Source organism: Notechis scutatus, chromosome 1 (assembly GCF_049901735.1).
Source record: "Notechis scutatus isolate UNSWTSFEM ecotype Mainland chromosome 1, rNotScu1.2, whole genome shotgun sequence".
NCBI classification, from domain to species: Eukaryota; Metazoa; Chordata; class Lepidosauria; order Squamata; family Elapidae; genus Notechis; species Notechis scutatus.
In genome coordinates, this window is record NC_142009.1 from 229,130,033 (window position 1) to 229,147,363 (window position 17,331).

Sequence of the window (17,331 nt, forward strand, 5' to 3'; positions counted from 1 at the left end):
CACTTATACTACAGACTCATTCTACTAAGAAAAAGTATCCATTTAAGTGAAATAGTGGTGTTCAACAAATGTTTGCTCTACAGGTAGTCTACGACTTACAACCACAATTGAGCCCAAAATTTATATTGCTAAGACAGACATTTGTTAAATGAGTTTTTCCCCATGTTACCTTTCTTGCCACAGTTGGTAAGTGAATCACTGCAGTTGTTAAGTTAGTAACAATGTTGTTAAGTGAATCTGGCTTCCCCATTGACTTTGCTTGTCAGAAGGTCCCAAAAGGTGATCACATGACCTCAAGACACTGCGAGCATCATAAATATGAATCAGAAGGCAAGTGTCCGAATTTTGATCACATGACCAAAGGGATGCTGTAATGGTTGTAAACATGAAAAACAGTCATAAATTACTTTTTTCAGAGCTGCTGTAACTTCAAACAGTCACTAAATGAACTCTTATAAGTCAAGGACTACCTGTATATTTCTTTGTCAGCTCATCTTCTCATGCAAGTCTAACATATCCTTGTTCTATAGGTTGGTGTCTTCAATTTCATATTGAAAATGATGTTTTTACAATTTACTGCAAAGCTGAAAACAGTTTGCTCCATTGCACACTTTGTTCCAGGCAACTCCTGCCAGCTGAACGGAACTATATTTTTAGCAAGGTGCTTTTGGCCATCAAAAAAGCTTTTTACACATTGATCCTATCTTCTCAAAGAAGCAAAGCACCCTACTGAGCTCCAAACAATTTGGAACACATACAAACCTTTTTGTAAACTCATTCAGCATCACTTCAAGTGAACATAATTCTTGTTTTAATTTTGCATTTCAAAAATTTGCAGCAAGTAGGTTGATGCTTTATCATGTAAATTACAATGTTTTTTTAACTTTATACTGTTCCTCCCATTCTTTACCTAGAGAACTTTGTAGTACCAACATCATTCTGTGACCTTCTTACCTAACTGATTGAATCAGTACTCAACAGAGGAACCATAAGGCTCAGAAATACAACCATCAGATGTTCCTGTTGTCTTATTATTTTTCTTGGGAATAGGGGGAAATGTGCTATAATTACTGGCTATATGTTCCTCTTCCCTTGAGGGAAGCAGTCTTCTGTTTGATTATAGGTGAAATTTTCTGAATGTTTAAAATGACCAGTCTCCTCTGAAATGTTGTGGCTATACCTATATTTCTTCTTGGTACCCTTGTCATGTGAAGCTTCTGAGTAGCAAACTATCTGGATTTTGCCATCCTCTGACTTTTCTACAGGGAATTGTATCAGGTTCAAAGGTTAGATTATCTCCCACTCTGCATTCCCAAACAGATTCAAAAAGGTTAGACCAATAGAGATTTTAAAACAAAACAAAAACAAAAATGTTGATAGATGTTTAGATGTCTATGAAGATTCTCAATCATCCAGGTCATGGCTGTCCCTCCCAAAGTAAAATTTCCCAAGAGAAAAACCAAGGTCTTTTCACTTGACAGGAGCTGTTTTCTCTTTTGTGAAGTGGATTTCTAATGTGAAACTTTTGAATTCCAATTAATCATGAAGTGCAACCCTACTATGTATGATCTAAATCGAAATAACGCATTTTATACCCACTGTGTGTTAATTGGTTTTTTGATATATATTATTAGCAGCTCTTGTGAATAGGCATTGAAAATTACATATAAAATTAAGCTTGCCAAGGTTTTTATTCTGAATATTTCATTTTCTTCTAATCTCATTTCAATGCCCACATTATTGTCCCTCTACACCTATGCATGTATACAGTACTTGCCAATTTGATGGACTGGATCATAGTCCATAACAGCTTGTGCTATACTGTAATAAAGAAGCAGGTGAGTGGTGATGGTTTAACAATTGATTAAAACAATTGGATTAAAATTGACTCATGTATTATTCAGACGCAGAAGCTCAAACTGGTAACTTTTTGGGCAGTTATTCTCTTTCAGCCCAATTTATTGCACAGAATTATTTCAGGAAAAAGCAGAAGGAGGGCTTTGTAAGCTGTCTTAATTCCTGAATGAAATATATAATCTAATACTCACTAGAAATGTCTTCAAAAGAGTAAATACAATTTATTTTCTGGAAATGAAGTTATAGGGCAGATGTTGTTAAGTACTTTTCTGTACATTTAAATCTCAAACGATCCTTACACACTTGCTTTACAGGAGACTCTGTTCCCTAAAGGTGGGCCACAAATGCAAGCATTATTTTTTTAAAAAAAAAAACACTAATAAGCAGTCACCGACAGTCCCGCGTCTCTATTCCTTCCACGCATAAACTAGACAAAATAAGTCCGCTGCATTTACATGCAAAGTCCTACTGCTGTGTCAGAGGTTTGCATTCAAAGAAAGGTGGGAGAGGCGGTAAACCACAAGAACAGGCTGAGGTCTTCGTGATTGTCACCGATCTTCTTCGCGTACATTCGTCCTACGCGCGAGCTTCTCCGTTAATTTACCGAAATACGCACAACAACCCGCCACAGAGGCGAAGGAACGACCGTAGCAAGGGGAGGCACTCACGTCGGGGGCGGTGGGGGGGAAGAGGAGTGGTCGAGAGGAGCCCTGCGTCCAATGAGAAGGCAAAGGGTTAACGGGCAGCCAATCTGAGCCGCGCGCAGCGTATCCCGCAGGCTCCATTCAAGAATCTCAAGTATTCAAGATGGACGGAGCGGAATGCGGGGAGAGAGAGAGAGAGAGAGAGACTCGGGAGACGCCACTTTCTTGCCCGGGCAAAGCGGGGGGGAAAAACGCCAAAGTTTTAACCTCCACCACGGGGCCATGCGAGAGACGAGGACAAGCCAGAGAGCTGCCGAAAGGGTAAAGATGGCCTCGCTCCCGGGCACAAAGGGGTTGTCCCTCCAGCACAGGCAAAGGCGCTTCTTCGCCCGATCCTGCTTCCCTTTCACAAACGTGTTTCAAGCGCAGGTTTGAAATCCAGAGAGCTTACATTTTTATTCGGTCTAAGGAGAGAGAAAGAGAGAGAGAAAGCGGGAGAAGGCTGCTGGAGACCCGGGGAGGGGGCGACCCGGCTGGGCGCTTCGGATACCGGTCAGCCCCATCGACGACGCCCTGAAATAGAAGAGGTGTGAGGAATGGCCGAAAATACGGAGAAGGGCCTTCCCTCTCCTCTCCAACACTTCCTGCCGTTGGTTATAACTGGGAGAAGGGATGAGTGCCCCTAATCTCTGTCCCGGTGTGGCCTAACTCGGGTAGTGACCCTAGCCCTACAGTCAAAGCATGGTGAGAGTAGACTTCCTTCTCTGAGTCTCTTCAGGCTCTCTCCTAATAGTATTTCCAGACCTTCTTTTGGTAGTATTCAAAGCATTTTACTTTCAGAGCTTAGCCCCATACAGTATACTAATTGCTGGGTTTGCTTAAGTGTGGTTTAACTGGGAAAATCACATTTTGCTGAATTGATGTGTAACACTAAGCCAAACAATGGTTTACAGACCGTAGTGGCCAGCTTCATACAATAGAGTAAGCCCAAACCATTGCTGTGGTTTAGAACATGGGTTACTCTGATAATAGTTTACGCTCACTGACGAATGTTAATGCAAAGTAGAAAATGGGAGAGTTCCCAAGCTTTATTATTATTCATTGTAGATGGGGAATGTTTGTTGTGCAGGGTCAGTAGAACCCAATATTATAACCTGTACGCCTTCCATGTGTGCACTTGTGCATTCTTGGCACAGGAAATGCAAACTATACTGGAATATACCTACACATTGTAGAAGGTGGAAAGACTTGCTCTCTAGCATCATATTTTCCATGCTCTCAATATGTATACCGCTTCTCTGTCAAGATAACTCGAATTTCTGAATTATGTATGGGATGGAAGGACTAACGGTAATACACAAATTTAAGAATTGTCATAGTTCTTTTTTCCTTTGATAATTGATTGTGTGCTATCAAGTTGTTTTGACTCTGAGTGACCACATAGATCAAGGGTGTCAAACTGGCAGGCCGGATGCATCATACGCAGGCCATACCCACTCCAGCACTGTGAAGAGAAAAAATCGCAATACATCATGTGATGGCAACATGACGCTGTGAATTTGACATCCGTGACATAGATCTGCTGCATTATAATGTATTCCTAACCTGTTCTTTCAAATGTCCCAATGTTGCACTCCTTGCACCCTAACTAAGTTCAACCAACTTGTTGCTGGTCATCCTTTTTTTTTTCCTTCCACTTTTTCCAGAGAATTGGGTATTTATGTAAATTGTAAAATGTCTACAGTTGGATAATTTGAGCCTGGTCATCTCTGTCTCAAAGGAGAACTCTGGGTTGATTTGTTCAATGAATCATTGGGGTGGTGTTTTTGGCTATCTATCCATGGTATTATCAAGAGTTTCCAGTACCAACTTTCAAAGGTGTCAGCACTCTTTCTGCTTCTTTAAATTCCGGCTTTTACTTTCGTAGAGTGTCACGGAGAATTACAATGGTTTGCACAATTCTGAATCCTTTGATAAACTTTATGAATTACTACGAAAACATTAAACTGTTGGAATAATTATTGAAAGACCCCATATGGGCATACTTCCGCCTGCCTAGAGTGCAATACTGTACAGAGAAATAATATTAAAATGTGAAGGTTTTGCATGATTTCTGCAAGTTTTCAGTATTGCGAAAAAGAAATTTCTCTGAAGTACGTTTCAGTGAGTACCTGCAAAATTCTATAGTTCCAAAAAGCTTTAAAACTTTACCAACCAAGCAGCTCTCTTTACTTCACTTTTACTTTAAATAATTTAACTTGCTGGAAATTCCAATCTTTGGGGGGTGGGGAAAGGTGTTCTTTTGATGGTATGATTGCATCAGAGACAAAAGATTCCTGTTTAAAGAATAATATGTATATTTGTTACATATGTACATTTGTCCTGTCTGGAGAGATTAGTAGCCATACCCACCTGATGAAATGCTGAGTTTTCTGCAATTTATCATATAGCTAAGCATCTACCCACAGAAAGACAATTTCAGGATGTATAAACAAAAAAGAAAGAAAGGGTGGTCTATGTTCATTTTTAGAAAAAATGAGAATATTAATCCTAGTATAAGTGACTTGTCTTGCATGAAATAAAATACAATCACTGTGACATATTACTGTTTTCAAAAATAATTTACAATTTTATAGTACTAGTGGATAAATTACATTGGACAAGACAGCGCCCAATCATTTGTAATGCAAATTCAATTTAAACATAATAGAGTTTATGTTTATAAAGTCTAAAATAAAGAATGTTCAATTTAAACAAAGGGAAATGACTATAATTAAAACCCAAAAAGAATGTTTCAATTTGCTAAATATTTACCAGATATTAAAGAAATCTGAACTAAGATTCCCTTTGAAGTTAATAGCCTTTTGAAATGGGCTTAGTTAATATTCAGAATATATCTTCATAAGTTAGGCATTGTGATGAGATACTTCCAAACAAGCAAACCTAGCCTCTATTTAAAAAAAAAGGTTGCCAGTCAACTGGGGCAGGGGAGGGGGGGAGTTATATTTCTTTTTGTCTGTCCATCCATCCAGAATAGTAGCTAAGAAAAAAAGTTAAGGCATTTTTTCCTTCTCTGGCTTATTTCAGCTATGAGTTATTAGGTTGGTAAATATGTACTCCCACAGTGTAATACATGAATTAATTGAATCGTAGAGGTGGCAAGGGCTATTTAGACCATTAAGACCACCCTCTGTTCATTATAGCGGAACAAATTAAAATATCCCAGATTGATTACTGTTCAGCCTTTGCTTAAACACTTCCTGTGAAGGGAGAGCTGCTGAATTGCTCTTTCTATTAGAAAGTTTTTCAGCTAATAATTATTGTAAGGTCAGGGAAGTATATAACCCAATGTAATTTGTTTTGTGGGAAAATTAAGTTTGTAGTCTCTGTTTGAGGGAAATTAAATTGTAACTGGGATATCCAAAAATATTACAATAAGATTAGAAATATTAGTGGCTCTTTAGAGATCTCATAACCAATTGCTATCCCTTTGCTAAATGAACAATGTTTATTTATATGGAAATATAACACTGCATCAATGTCTGACTTGAATGCTTAAAATATCATAAGGAGCTACAGATTTTGAAAGCCAGTATTGATCCCTTACTTCCCATTATAAGACAGCTATGTGTAGAGAACAGCTGTTGATCCACATGCTTAAGCTCAAGTGGGACCATTTAGGTGTGAGAAGAGAATTAGAACATTCTGTACATGCTAGAGGAAAGGATCCAGAACTTGCCTCTGAATGCTAAGGTATCGAATGAAGTCTAATAAGCGTACTTCTTCTATTTAGTTTGTATATTTAGCTTCATGTTCTAAGCTATATACAGATATTTGTTTCTAAGAAGTGAATAACTACTTGCTTCTGAACACCAATAAAAGAACTCTTTTCCGTTTTTACACTTATTCCTCACATTCATTTTTTAACATGGAAAAATCATTGTGAAATAGAATTTTTGTAATTAGGTTTAGCATCTATCTGGTCTATGCTTTATATATGTTTTAATTGATTTGTACATTTTTTCCTCAATCCATGCATTATTCTACCAGTATATGATAAATCTGGACCAAAATTGTTTTTGTGTGAAACATAGTTATATAATTCCACAAAGTAACTACAACGATGTGATGTCCTCATGCTACAATTCATGTATGTAATTTCATGGAATGATACCAGAAGACTTAGTTTGAACTGCTCTAAGCAATCATATATGTGTTAATTTTAAGCAAAGATTGATGGAATGTGTTTATAATTCCAGTGATTTTGAATAATTTACCACATGCATGACATGATATGAGTGAATGTGGTATTAACTTCTTCATAGAAGGGGATATATTAATTGTTCAGAAAACAACTACTATACATAGGTGTATACTTTTTGCATTTTTCTTAATTGTTCATGAATAATATCCTTGCTATTGATAGCATTAGTTTTGCAGAGCAGATCAGGAATATGGTTTTTGGAATGCTTTGCACTAAATAAAATATTTTTACTTGCAGTTGGAAGTTTCATTCTCTTTTATTCTTTATCTGCCCTCCTCTTTCATTATTGATCTGAAACCAAGAAATGCTATGTTTATTTTTTTCTGACTTTTCCCACCTGTCCTATTATAAAAATCACACATCTGAAATTAGTAAAAACATATTCAAGTTGAGTTGATTTTATCAAATTCAAGTATATTTCTCTTTTCTCAAGTATATTTCTCTTAGATCAATCTGAGTTTCATACTTAAATCTACATATTCTGCTGTTTTCATAATCTTTTATAATTTCCAGGAATGTATGGCTTGTTTCTGCCTCATAGTTCTTATCCATTTGCGATTCGATAACTGTTCTTTTAGTATAAAGATATTGAATGAATACCTAACTATTAACATAACTATTTCCAAAAGGTATTTTTATCAGCAATGTATTAATGGCATGGAAGGAACTCTTTAGGAAAAACAGCAATCCAGTGAAATCTGTTTATGTCTTGGTTAGCTCTTTGCAGTAATTTCTAATCAATGCATTTGCAACTGAAAGCTGGTTCCAGCAATCAAACAAAATATATATTTTATGTGTATAATACAGGAACTGAAATGCAGTTTCCCACACTCCCAAAAAATGATGTAGGACAGAATAGAAAAGATTTTAATGGTTTTGCAGTCTCTCACTTCTTGTCAAAATCTGATAGCTGATTCTGTTCTCCCTTTGCTCTAGAAACTTGTTATTTCCCAAATTCTATTTCCTTCATATCTGGTGATAAGGTTCAACATCATTGATAAGGTGAACGACCTGTCAATGAAAAACAAGGACATCCTGTTGCATCAGTTCCCCAAACACTAGGTATAAACAATCTATTTTCCCTTCTGTTTTGCTGTTGCTTCCAGCTAAACTACTATCCAGCTGGAAGCAATTTTCAAGTAGCACTTTCTTTGGTTAAATAATGCAATTATTCTCTCAGCTATAATATTAGAGATCATTTGGCAAAACAATTTGATAAGATGTTATCTTGGAGAAAGTCATTCTGAGTTACTTTTTCTACTGGGTATTTACATGAATCAAAGTCCAAGGGTTTGTTACATGACAGAGTGTGGCTTTTTGTGAAGGCAGTGCTATGACAGACTCCTAGCTTTAGCTGATTTTGACCATTGCTTTGGAATTATCAACCTTCTGCCTTAAGTCTTTATTTGCTATCATGTCCTGGCTTACCTATTTACTTGATTTTTTTTTTACCCAAAGAGTATCTGTTAACTATATTTCAGTACTACTTGCAATAAAAACACTGAATGTTAAAATTATTCCAACTAAATAGTAATACTGCATATTGCCATCTTCTCCTATGATGATCCAGATGCATATTAAAGATTTCATATGTATACAATGGCTGTTATATTGGAATTTATGTCTTTGCTTAGTGAAAGTAATAAAGAAATGCAACATATGTGGGCTTAAATCAACACAAATGATTGAGCTAAGCTAGTGATGGCTAACCTTTTTGTCATTGCGTGCCAAAAATGTGCATGTGTGCGTGCACACGTGCCTGCACCCATAATGCAATGCATGTGTGATACCTCCCCCGCCCCCTGAGCATGCGCATGCGACCCCCCCACACACACAATGGCTCGCATGCCGGCAGAGATGGCTCTGCATGCCACTTCCGGCACGTGTGCTATAGGTTCGCCATCACGGACCTAAGGGGTGTGTGTGTGTGTGTGTGTTTGTATAAAAGAGGTTTCTTATGTATTGAATAATATAGAGAATTTAAGATATCCACAGCTACAATATATCAAATCATAGTAGAGGACATCTATCCTAGTCAGAAGGCGGGTTCAAAAGGGGAATTAATCTAGACTCATTTACATAAATACAAGAGGGCCAGGTCTGACTCCTCATCTCGTCTTTCCCAGGTGAAAGCTGCCAATATGAGGAGATTCCTGTGAAATAGGCATAGAACAATAGAGTAGCTAGTTTGAACCCTAACATGTAGGCCTGGTGTTCCCACCTGACAAAACAAAATTGCATGCATCATTATGTCATGACATAGATGACAGAAATTATATACTTGTGAAATATGTTATTTACATAATGTAGGCAATGACCAGGCTGAGCCTGAGGGAGGGGTCAAGAGCATTATCAGTCTGGCATCTCTTTACACCCACAAGTGATCTAATGATCCAGCCCACCACGAATTTCATTGACCCCTATCAATTGCCAATTTGACTAACCATTATTTCAGATTCTTGTAGAGAGGGTTAGCATGCAATAAACCTGTATTCATTTAAACTACCTTGGCTCATTTCCTGTGCTTGACAATGATATCATGATCCAATGTCCTTTATGCCCACCCCCTCCCATGAGTGTCCATAGCGACATTAGCTTAGAATTGAAAAATAGGCTTGGCTGTGGGCTTTTTCTTTGCTCTTTTCCTGTTTTTCAACTGTGTGGTGGAGATGGGTTGGTTTTGATCCTTCACATTTGAATATGGGAGATGTGAAGTGGAGGCAAAACTTGTGTATAAAACAATTACATCCAGAAAATTATAAATTAATTATGTCTAGATGAGATAAAGGGTAAATCAACTGTAATTTAAATAAACTGTGATTGTCTTAAGATTTCCTATAAATAAATATTTGTAAAGATATGAATGCTTATCTTTAGAAGAAACAGGGTTTAGTTTTACCATGTATAGACCCAGATTATTCAGTAAAGTGACTGATGGGATTTCGGATAAGAAAAATTCTGGAGGGAGTGGATTTAAAGAGCACACAAAGGAAAATGTAATGACAAGTAGAATCTACTTTCTGGATCCAATGGTTTTCATTAGCACAAGATTGCACAATCTTTAGTAGAAAGTCACATTGCCTTTGAGAGGTTGGAGATCTTGCATTATTAAGTGGTCAGAACCATAAAAAGAAGCCAGAGCTGTTCAACAACTAAAAAAAATTTGAATTAAAATTAAATATCCTAATGTATTTAACATAGCCCTCTATTGTCATAATGCAAATTCAAATTTAGTGGCAATTGTTGAAGAATTCTGGAGTGTGCAGTCTTAATTTTTGGGGAGGCCATATGTGATCTTGAGGATTCAGGCTTTGTGCCTCTCATTTGTTTGGTAATGCAGCTGAGAAAATGCTTATTTTATAACTGATTGCTTTTCTTTTGAATATAGGCTTATATTATGAATTCTAAATATTTTTTTAAATCTTGTAAAGAAATCTGGTTATTTTGTGTAATGCTGTTCCAAGGTAGAGTCAATTAAGTTAACTCCTACACTGCTTTAGAATTGCAATTGTGTTGTAGTAAGAAAGGAGAATTGATGGTAGATGCAAGTTATTTCCCTTCATTTTACCCTCCCCTTTCTAGGTCGAATTCCCAAACAGTCTTCTTGAAACATAAAACTGGATAGTCCTGCTGGATGAAAACTAAAGAGAATGGTTTGATTAATATGTACCGTGTAGCAGCCCAGTATTCTATAGAAACTCATACTAAAGAAAGTGCATTGATAAATCACAGTTCTTGTGTGATCCTTTTCTCCCTTCAGTGAGATTATGAGAAGTAACTCTCTTGTTCCTGTGGACAAAGCAAAGGGCCTTCGGATGCACTGGGCACGGCCCCTGCCCGAGGCTCTTTTCACATTGTGCTACTGAGCCCGACCAAGCAGTGCAATGTAAAAAGGGCATTGGGTTGGTGGCTACAGCAGCATGAATTCTTTATACTTCCATTGATGGTAAAGATGAAAGGCCAAGCATGGAGACTTGTTACAGTAGGAATAATGATTGGGGGGGGGGGGGAAATCCCCATTTTGTCCTGCTAGAAGAGTGGTTTCTATGACGAGAGCTATCTATTCATGTCTTTCAGAGGAGTTTTCAATTTCAGTTGCTGGGTTTGGATAAATTGGGTACCAGCATATTTGGTATTCGAGCAGCAGCTGAAATATTGGTCATTTCTCTGTTGTCTTTGAGATAATATAGCAACCTACCATCGAATGTTGATTGCTCACATATATTGGGTATCCTTTGTGCTCTAGAAGATGGCTAAAGATTATGGAAAAGGGAATCACTTTCTTTATTCATAAAACAATATCCAGGCATAATCCGAGCCAATTTTCAGATTATGATAATTTTGAGTATGCAGTTTTGTCTGAGGGGATAAATATACTGGTTTGGGTTTTTGGGATAATTTGGTATGAAGATTTCAAATTTATGCAGTCGGGAAATATTTCTGGATTCCGTGCCTGTTGAAAGGTTTAACCAGCAGAAAGCTAATTTCCCATCAACAGAACTTCTGGCTTGGTACTAAATCTGCAAAAGAAGCAGGATGACAGAAGCTATTGATAGTATGGATTGCTTGTTTTAAAATATAAAACAATTTTATTATACAAAAAAATTCCTGCGCTGGTGACAGTGCTAAAATGTTGTTTCTCCCCCCCCCCCCACTGCCCCACCCTTCATGTATGCTAAGAGAGTTGAGGGAGGGGACGTAGTGCTCAGGGATTACAAGCACATGGTGGTTCACACGTAAATTAATGGACTCCATAGAATAAACCTGGGGAAAATACCATTGCAGTGTCTGGGAAAGGGACTGATAACTGCCATTTGGAGAGACTGTTCCTCTGTCCCCTATTTCAGGATATCTCCCCATGTGATCTACGCCATCCAGCCTTCAGTGCCCAATATCAGCAGGCTGATATACAACTCATAATTTCTCTTTAGTAAGGAGAACAAGAACCCCTTATAATGCACTGAACCACTGCTCTATCCAACTCAATGCTGTCAACATTATCTGCCCACAATTATCTAGGGCCGTACCAGTAGTTGAAGTTCTGTCCCAGCCCTTCTTTATTTAAGCTAGAGATACTGGAGATGATCTCTTCAGCTTTTATGCATCAAACTGTCGGCTGACCTTCCCCAAAGCACACTTTATGTCACATTGCATTAAGTATTTTTTTTTCTTACACAATGGACTGCCAAGTTCACACCTGATTCCAGGTTCTCGGTTCTGGATGCCAGAGTGTTATGCTGACAAGTGCTAACGGGATGTAACATAACCTACACAGGCCAAGGAGAGACCAATCCAAAATCTCCCACATTAGTCTCCCACTCTACCACCTGCATGTTTCCTCTTCTGCTCTAGGGGACAGGTAGAGTCCTCCAAACAGTGAGTCCAGCATTTCAGAAAGAGGCTTTGGAAGGAAGATCCTGGAAGCTCCATTCCCCTGGATGATGCTGTGCAGGAGATTGATGGAAGGGTAGCTGGGTTGGTTGTGCTGGGGAGCCACTTGTGTCAATGGGGTTACGAAAGGGCACGGCATGCTATGCAGGAGGGTATGAACCCAGACTTCCTTCTCAGTCCCAGCCATTGTCCTTCACCATATGTGACATCTCAATGATGTACTTCCCTTCTTTGTACTTCTGGCTGGTCTCGAAGGCTTGTTCCTGGCAAAGAAGGAAATAGGAGATACAAACCCAGCTCTAAAAACTGACGTTACCTAGTTGGGTAATGAAAGGTCTGCAAACAAACACCAATCTTAACATGAAGGATTCCACAGGTCAATCCCACCTACAAATACTCTTTCCTATTAGACATGAACCTACCTACTTTAGACAATGCCTCTCCCTCTCTAAAACTATAAAAACTGTAACAAAAATATAACTTTGCTTTCATGAGATGAAATAGGTGAAAGATAGCAAAGCATCTTCCATTGGGATGGTGTGACAAGCAGCAATAATAAATGCAGAGCACCATGGTTTTGAGAGAGATCGTAGAAAAGCTAGAATATTTGCACTAGTCTTCCCAATTGGATGGGTTCACAAGGATTGCTTTGATAGTACTGATGATGTTACCTAGTTTGGGTAATGAAACATCTGCAAGAAAATAACCAAGTTCATAGTGCAGCAAGGACATTTCAATCCCGAGCTACAAATATTCTCCTTTAAAGATTGTTTTCCTAAATCTCCCTGGTTTGGGTGCTTTCCCAAAACTTGATTGCTAGAATTACATTTTTGAAGGGAATTTACTCACATATTTCCATCCCAGTGTAGTCTTGCAGCTTTCACAAAATATATCAGCAACTGAATGGAGACCAGTGAGCAGAAGACGTTGCTCTGCTGGGCCACAGCCCACATTAACCCTGTAATCAAATCAAAAGTCAACATCTCATTTTGTTTTTACCATGATTAGGGCCCCAATTCTGTCCTAACAATAGCTTTAAAAAAAAAAAAAAACCTCGGGATGAGGAATATCCCTGTCCTATGATATCTGAAGTGATCATTTAGGAGAAAGTTTTTTAAAACAAAAATTTTTCAAGTAACTATGAAGATATATTAGGTGGACTATGATTTACTTACTTGGCTATAATAGTTTAGTAGTTTCAGTTTCCAGATGACAATGCAATGAATAGATTTTTACAATGTGGGCATTTATACTTTATAAAGAAAAAATAAACATTTTTCCCGGAAATCTGAAAACCCAACACAAGAAATAGAAAATGGATTCTAAATTTAATCTCAGAGCGGCCTCCAGTGGCAAAAAGAAGGGTCTACAGGTAGTACATTGTGCTCAGAATATTAAAAATTGGGACACATCAATAGTATTGATTACAAGTGTCTAGGCAGAGACAACTTGGATAATTCTATTTTACTGAAACAAAGTAATTACTAATTTTATGCATTTCAATTTCTCATTTTCCTGACTTTGTTTTGTGAATTTGGCTAAACACAAAAAAGTCTACATGAAAATGTTGCCCACATTTTCATGCATGCCTATTTAAACATTCAAAGTAATGGTTTGGTTGTTTTAAATTAATACATATCAAGAACGTAATTAAATTATCCTGTAAAATGGAGTCAGGACATTGTGGTAGAATGAAAGAAAAAGTTAGATGTTGTTTGATCTTGCCTCAGTTATTTGGGTTCTACTGCATTACGAATCTCCCCTTCCTGAAGTACCATCATTTTATTTCTAACTACTGTTATGCAGAGTTACGTAATAAGGATGGAGGTTTTGCAGTGCAGCTACTTGAAAATCAACGAGGAAGGAATTCTATTTAGATTTATTTCACATTATCACATTTGAAGGCAGAAGCAGATAAGGATTAGCACAAGAGCAATGTAACCATCACTTACTTAATAGTCAGCTTTTGAATAACTAATGCAGAAAACTCATCAGGACTGCCAAATAAGAATATATAGGTAGTTCGTAATTTCCAATAGAGGTGGTCAAACAGATCTTTTGCTATAGTCAACCTCTATATTCCTTTCACTTCAAGAAGAGTGGTTATTTCTGGAGCCAAAGGAATCTGGTCCAGAACAATTGCTTGGCTGGGATCACTATCCATGTCAGAGGTATGTTACATCTCTGACTTAGTCCCACTGAGTTGTAGTTGAGCTTTCTTCTGCTGAAGGCCAATTGGAAATAAAGAGAATGAAAATGATACATTTGTCAAAACCACCTGCCACTGTAAACTTTTTTGGAGACATCAGGGTCTCCAAATTTGACAACTTTAAGGTTTGTGGAATTCAATTCCCAGAATTCAGCCAGCCAGCCATGCTGGTGCAGAATTCTGGGAATTGGAAGTTCACGATTCTTAAAGTTGCCAAATTTCAAGACCCCTAGTAGGCATTACAAAAATTGGTATTATAAATCAGGAGGCTGATCAGCAATTTTCAAATCTCTCTTTCAAATTTCATAATGGAACTTTAGTAGTCACGTATGGGAATTTGGAATTAATTTGATTCTTTTAAAGAACAGAGGAATGAACATTTGGGAGTTACACTTGAGGAAAAAGAAATTGTTAAGAAAAATACCACTTTCTAGGAACTGCTTAATGCATAGATCAGAGGAAAAGGAGAGATGTCATCTCCAATAATTAGAATCAGGAATAGACCGTTCTTTAAAACCAAAAATGTATCCTCCTCTGGGTTGTGGAGTTAAGAGAGAATTCCAATGATACAATGCAATAGGTTGGGTTCCATGTATAAAGCCTAATAAATGCTATGATATTGGAGGTCAATTGCCAAATTAAAGAATGGCAATGGTAATCTATCAAAAGCAAAAATAGGACAGAAATGTCCCAATATATTGCTGGGAAGCCTATTCATATGTTTTATTCCCTATTTCTATTTCAGAATTCGAACAAATTAGCCTTGGAGACAGATGAGCTGCAGCTGTAAGAATGTGGTGATACAGAAGATACTGAGTGAGATATGACAGATATATGTCATATGCAGGTTATTTGGAGGAATACTGAATTATACATCTCACTACAATAGCTTTACTTTTATATATAAAAATAGATCTCCCAATACTTAAAATTCTCCTCTTTTGCAAAAGAGCTATTTTCTTCCATTCGAAGGCAAAAAAAAAGAACCCAAAAGCCTGCTTCCACTTTGCATGCTCCTCACCTGTATCCCATTCCCACCAAATAAAACCAATTGCAGGAGGACACTCACACAGAATTGAAAAGATAGGCGCGACCATGACTTCCCTGGAAGGACTGTGGAAATAAAGTATAAAAGTTATGTCCTCTCCCTTATAAGATGATTGAATCCCCTTCCCAAACCCAACCGCTCAGTAGGGATCCCAAGTTGTAAGAAAGATCAAGCTGTTCTTAAGACAGACTGATATTGCTGGAGGATCCCAGGAGCTGCAGTTAGGTATCCCAGAACAGGCAATGCTGTGAGGAAGCACATTGCCAGAGTCTGGTTGGGCCATAGATAAATGATAGTTCTAACTAAGCTTGTCATTGTGATCCTGAGAGCACATGTACCTTGGAGATGAGCTCATCATGTTTGGCCAAGTGTGCCCTGCAGTGGACACAGCTGTAAGTCCGGTGGCACCGGGGCAGGTAACTGCGGAAAGTTTTGGTAGGGAGACAGGCAGCTGGTGGCACTGGCTCACAGCTGGGCATGACAGGCTGGAGAGCGATGCCTTGTCGAGGTGGGGGAGCCGGCGCTGTGCAGCCCCCACATAAGCGATCACAAGTGAAGCAGCGAAGCAGGTTGGCTAGAGCCGTTTTTCAACAAAGTGAAGTTTGGGGGGGCTGCACTGCCAGGGCCCCCCCAGATGAGAACCAGACCGAAAGGGGAGGCACCTAGTGAGAGAAAAGGGGAAGGAATAAGCAAAGGAGCAATGCAAAGTTTCTTGGACCATTGGGGGCTGGGAAATGGAAAGAAGGAATGGACCTTGTCATGTATGTTCAAAACAAGCATTAAAGTTGAGGATGCATCAAATAAAATTGTTAAGTGATTTCAGCTGGCCGAAAGGAGATCAAGTCACATTATTCTACAAACCAGTTTCATGAGTTCTTTCAGGGTGAAGAAAACTACATATATTTAGATTTCATTTTTCCCTGGCCCAAGAATCTTACAATAGATGCTCAGCTGCCATAATGATGATGAATTATTTCCCTGTCAGTGAGTATAAAAACAAAGCAGTATGCTTTTTTTACATACTTTTCAAACTTCTACAACTAAGTTTTTCATAAGTGTGCTTAATACTGAACATTTGGGCTGAACCAGATCCCTTACCTTAATTAAAAATACTCTCTTCATCTTAATTGGCCAGCTGATTTAGAAACAGTTTTTGTTTGTTTTGTCACTGTCAGTCATGTCAGTAACCCAGCGTCATGAATATCAGTCATGATGTTGAGACGGACAGCCATATAATTTGAAGTTCTTGTCAGACATAAAAATATGACCTGCCAAAAACTACCAAGCAGTCGTTGAGTAATATTTCATTATATTATTTCTAGTATGACAAGCTAGCATTCAGTTTAATTACTGTAATGCGCAGACCTTTCTTAAAGGTCTCCTGAGTAGCTGCTAGCAATAGCTACCAATAATATATCTTTCCCCAATGCATTCCTACTTATTAAACACCCCCCCCCCCAATCATCCGTGCCTACGAAAGTCCTCTTCCAGGGACTCAATAATACGGCTCACCATGCACATTCATTCAAACTCGCCTACTCCCCAGTTCTGACAGCTTCCACCCCCTCGAGTTCGCTCCCTGCCGGCAAAAGCAGGCATTACACCTCAGTAAGATGACTTTTCGGGACCCCCCCGTCTGCGCGTTTGTCCTCTTGCGATTTGCAACCCTCGTACCGTCCCGCAGCGAATCACACATGGGGAGGGTTGGAATCGTCAGCGACTCCAGATTTCTAACCGCTCGGCTTTCGATTTAATGCAGTTAAATAAATAAATAAATAAGATCGCCTCGCTACGCCCGGGTGCAACTTGTATTGCGTCGCTTGCCATTCTCCCCCATTCCCGTCCGCTTCCCCCTCTCAGAAGGAGCAGCGAACGGAGGGGAAAGAAAGAAAGGAGGTGGGGGCGAGAAAATAAGTGA

The 17,331-nt window shown here is 38.5% G+C and overlaps 1 protein-coding gene and 1 long non-coding RNA gene across 2 annotated transcripts; one reads left to right on the plus strand and one right to left on the minus strand.

Annotated features, from left to right (window-relative positions):
- The first annotated feature begins 2,690 nt into the window (after positions 1-2,690).
- LOC148133240 (uncharacterized) lies at positions 2,691-15,361 on the plus strand. Its single transcript, XR_015746604.1, has 2 exons — positions 2,691-2,822; positions 15,111-15,361. It is a non-coding gene; the product is annotated as an uncharacterized LOC148133240 (long non-coding RNA).
- Positions 11,315-15,892, minus strand: YPEL4 (yippee like 4). The gene is made up of 4 exons (XM_026683754.2): positions 15,752-15,892; positions 15,435-15,478; positions 13,006-13,114; positions 11,315-12,419 (listed from the first exon to the last, which is right to left on the minus strand). The coding sequence occupies exons 1-4, from the start codon at positions 15,890-15,892 to the stop codon at positions 12,330-12,332; spliced, it is 384 nt and encodes a 127-aa protein (XP_026539539.1). The 3' UTR covers positions 11,315-12,329.
- Positions 15,893-17,331: the final 1,439 nt, after the last annotated feature.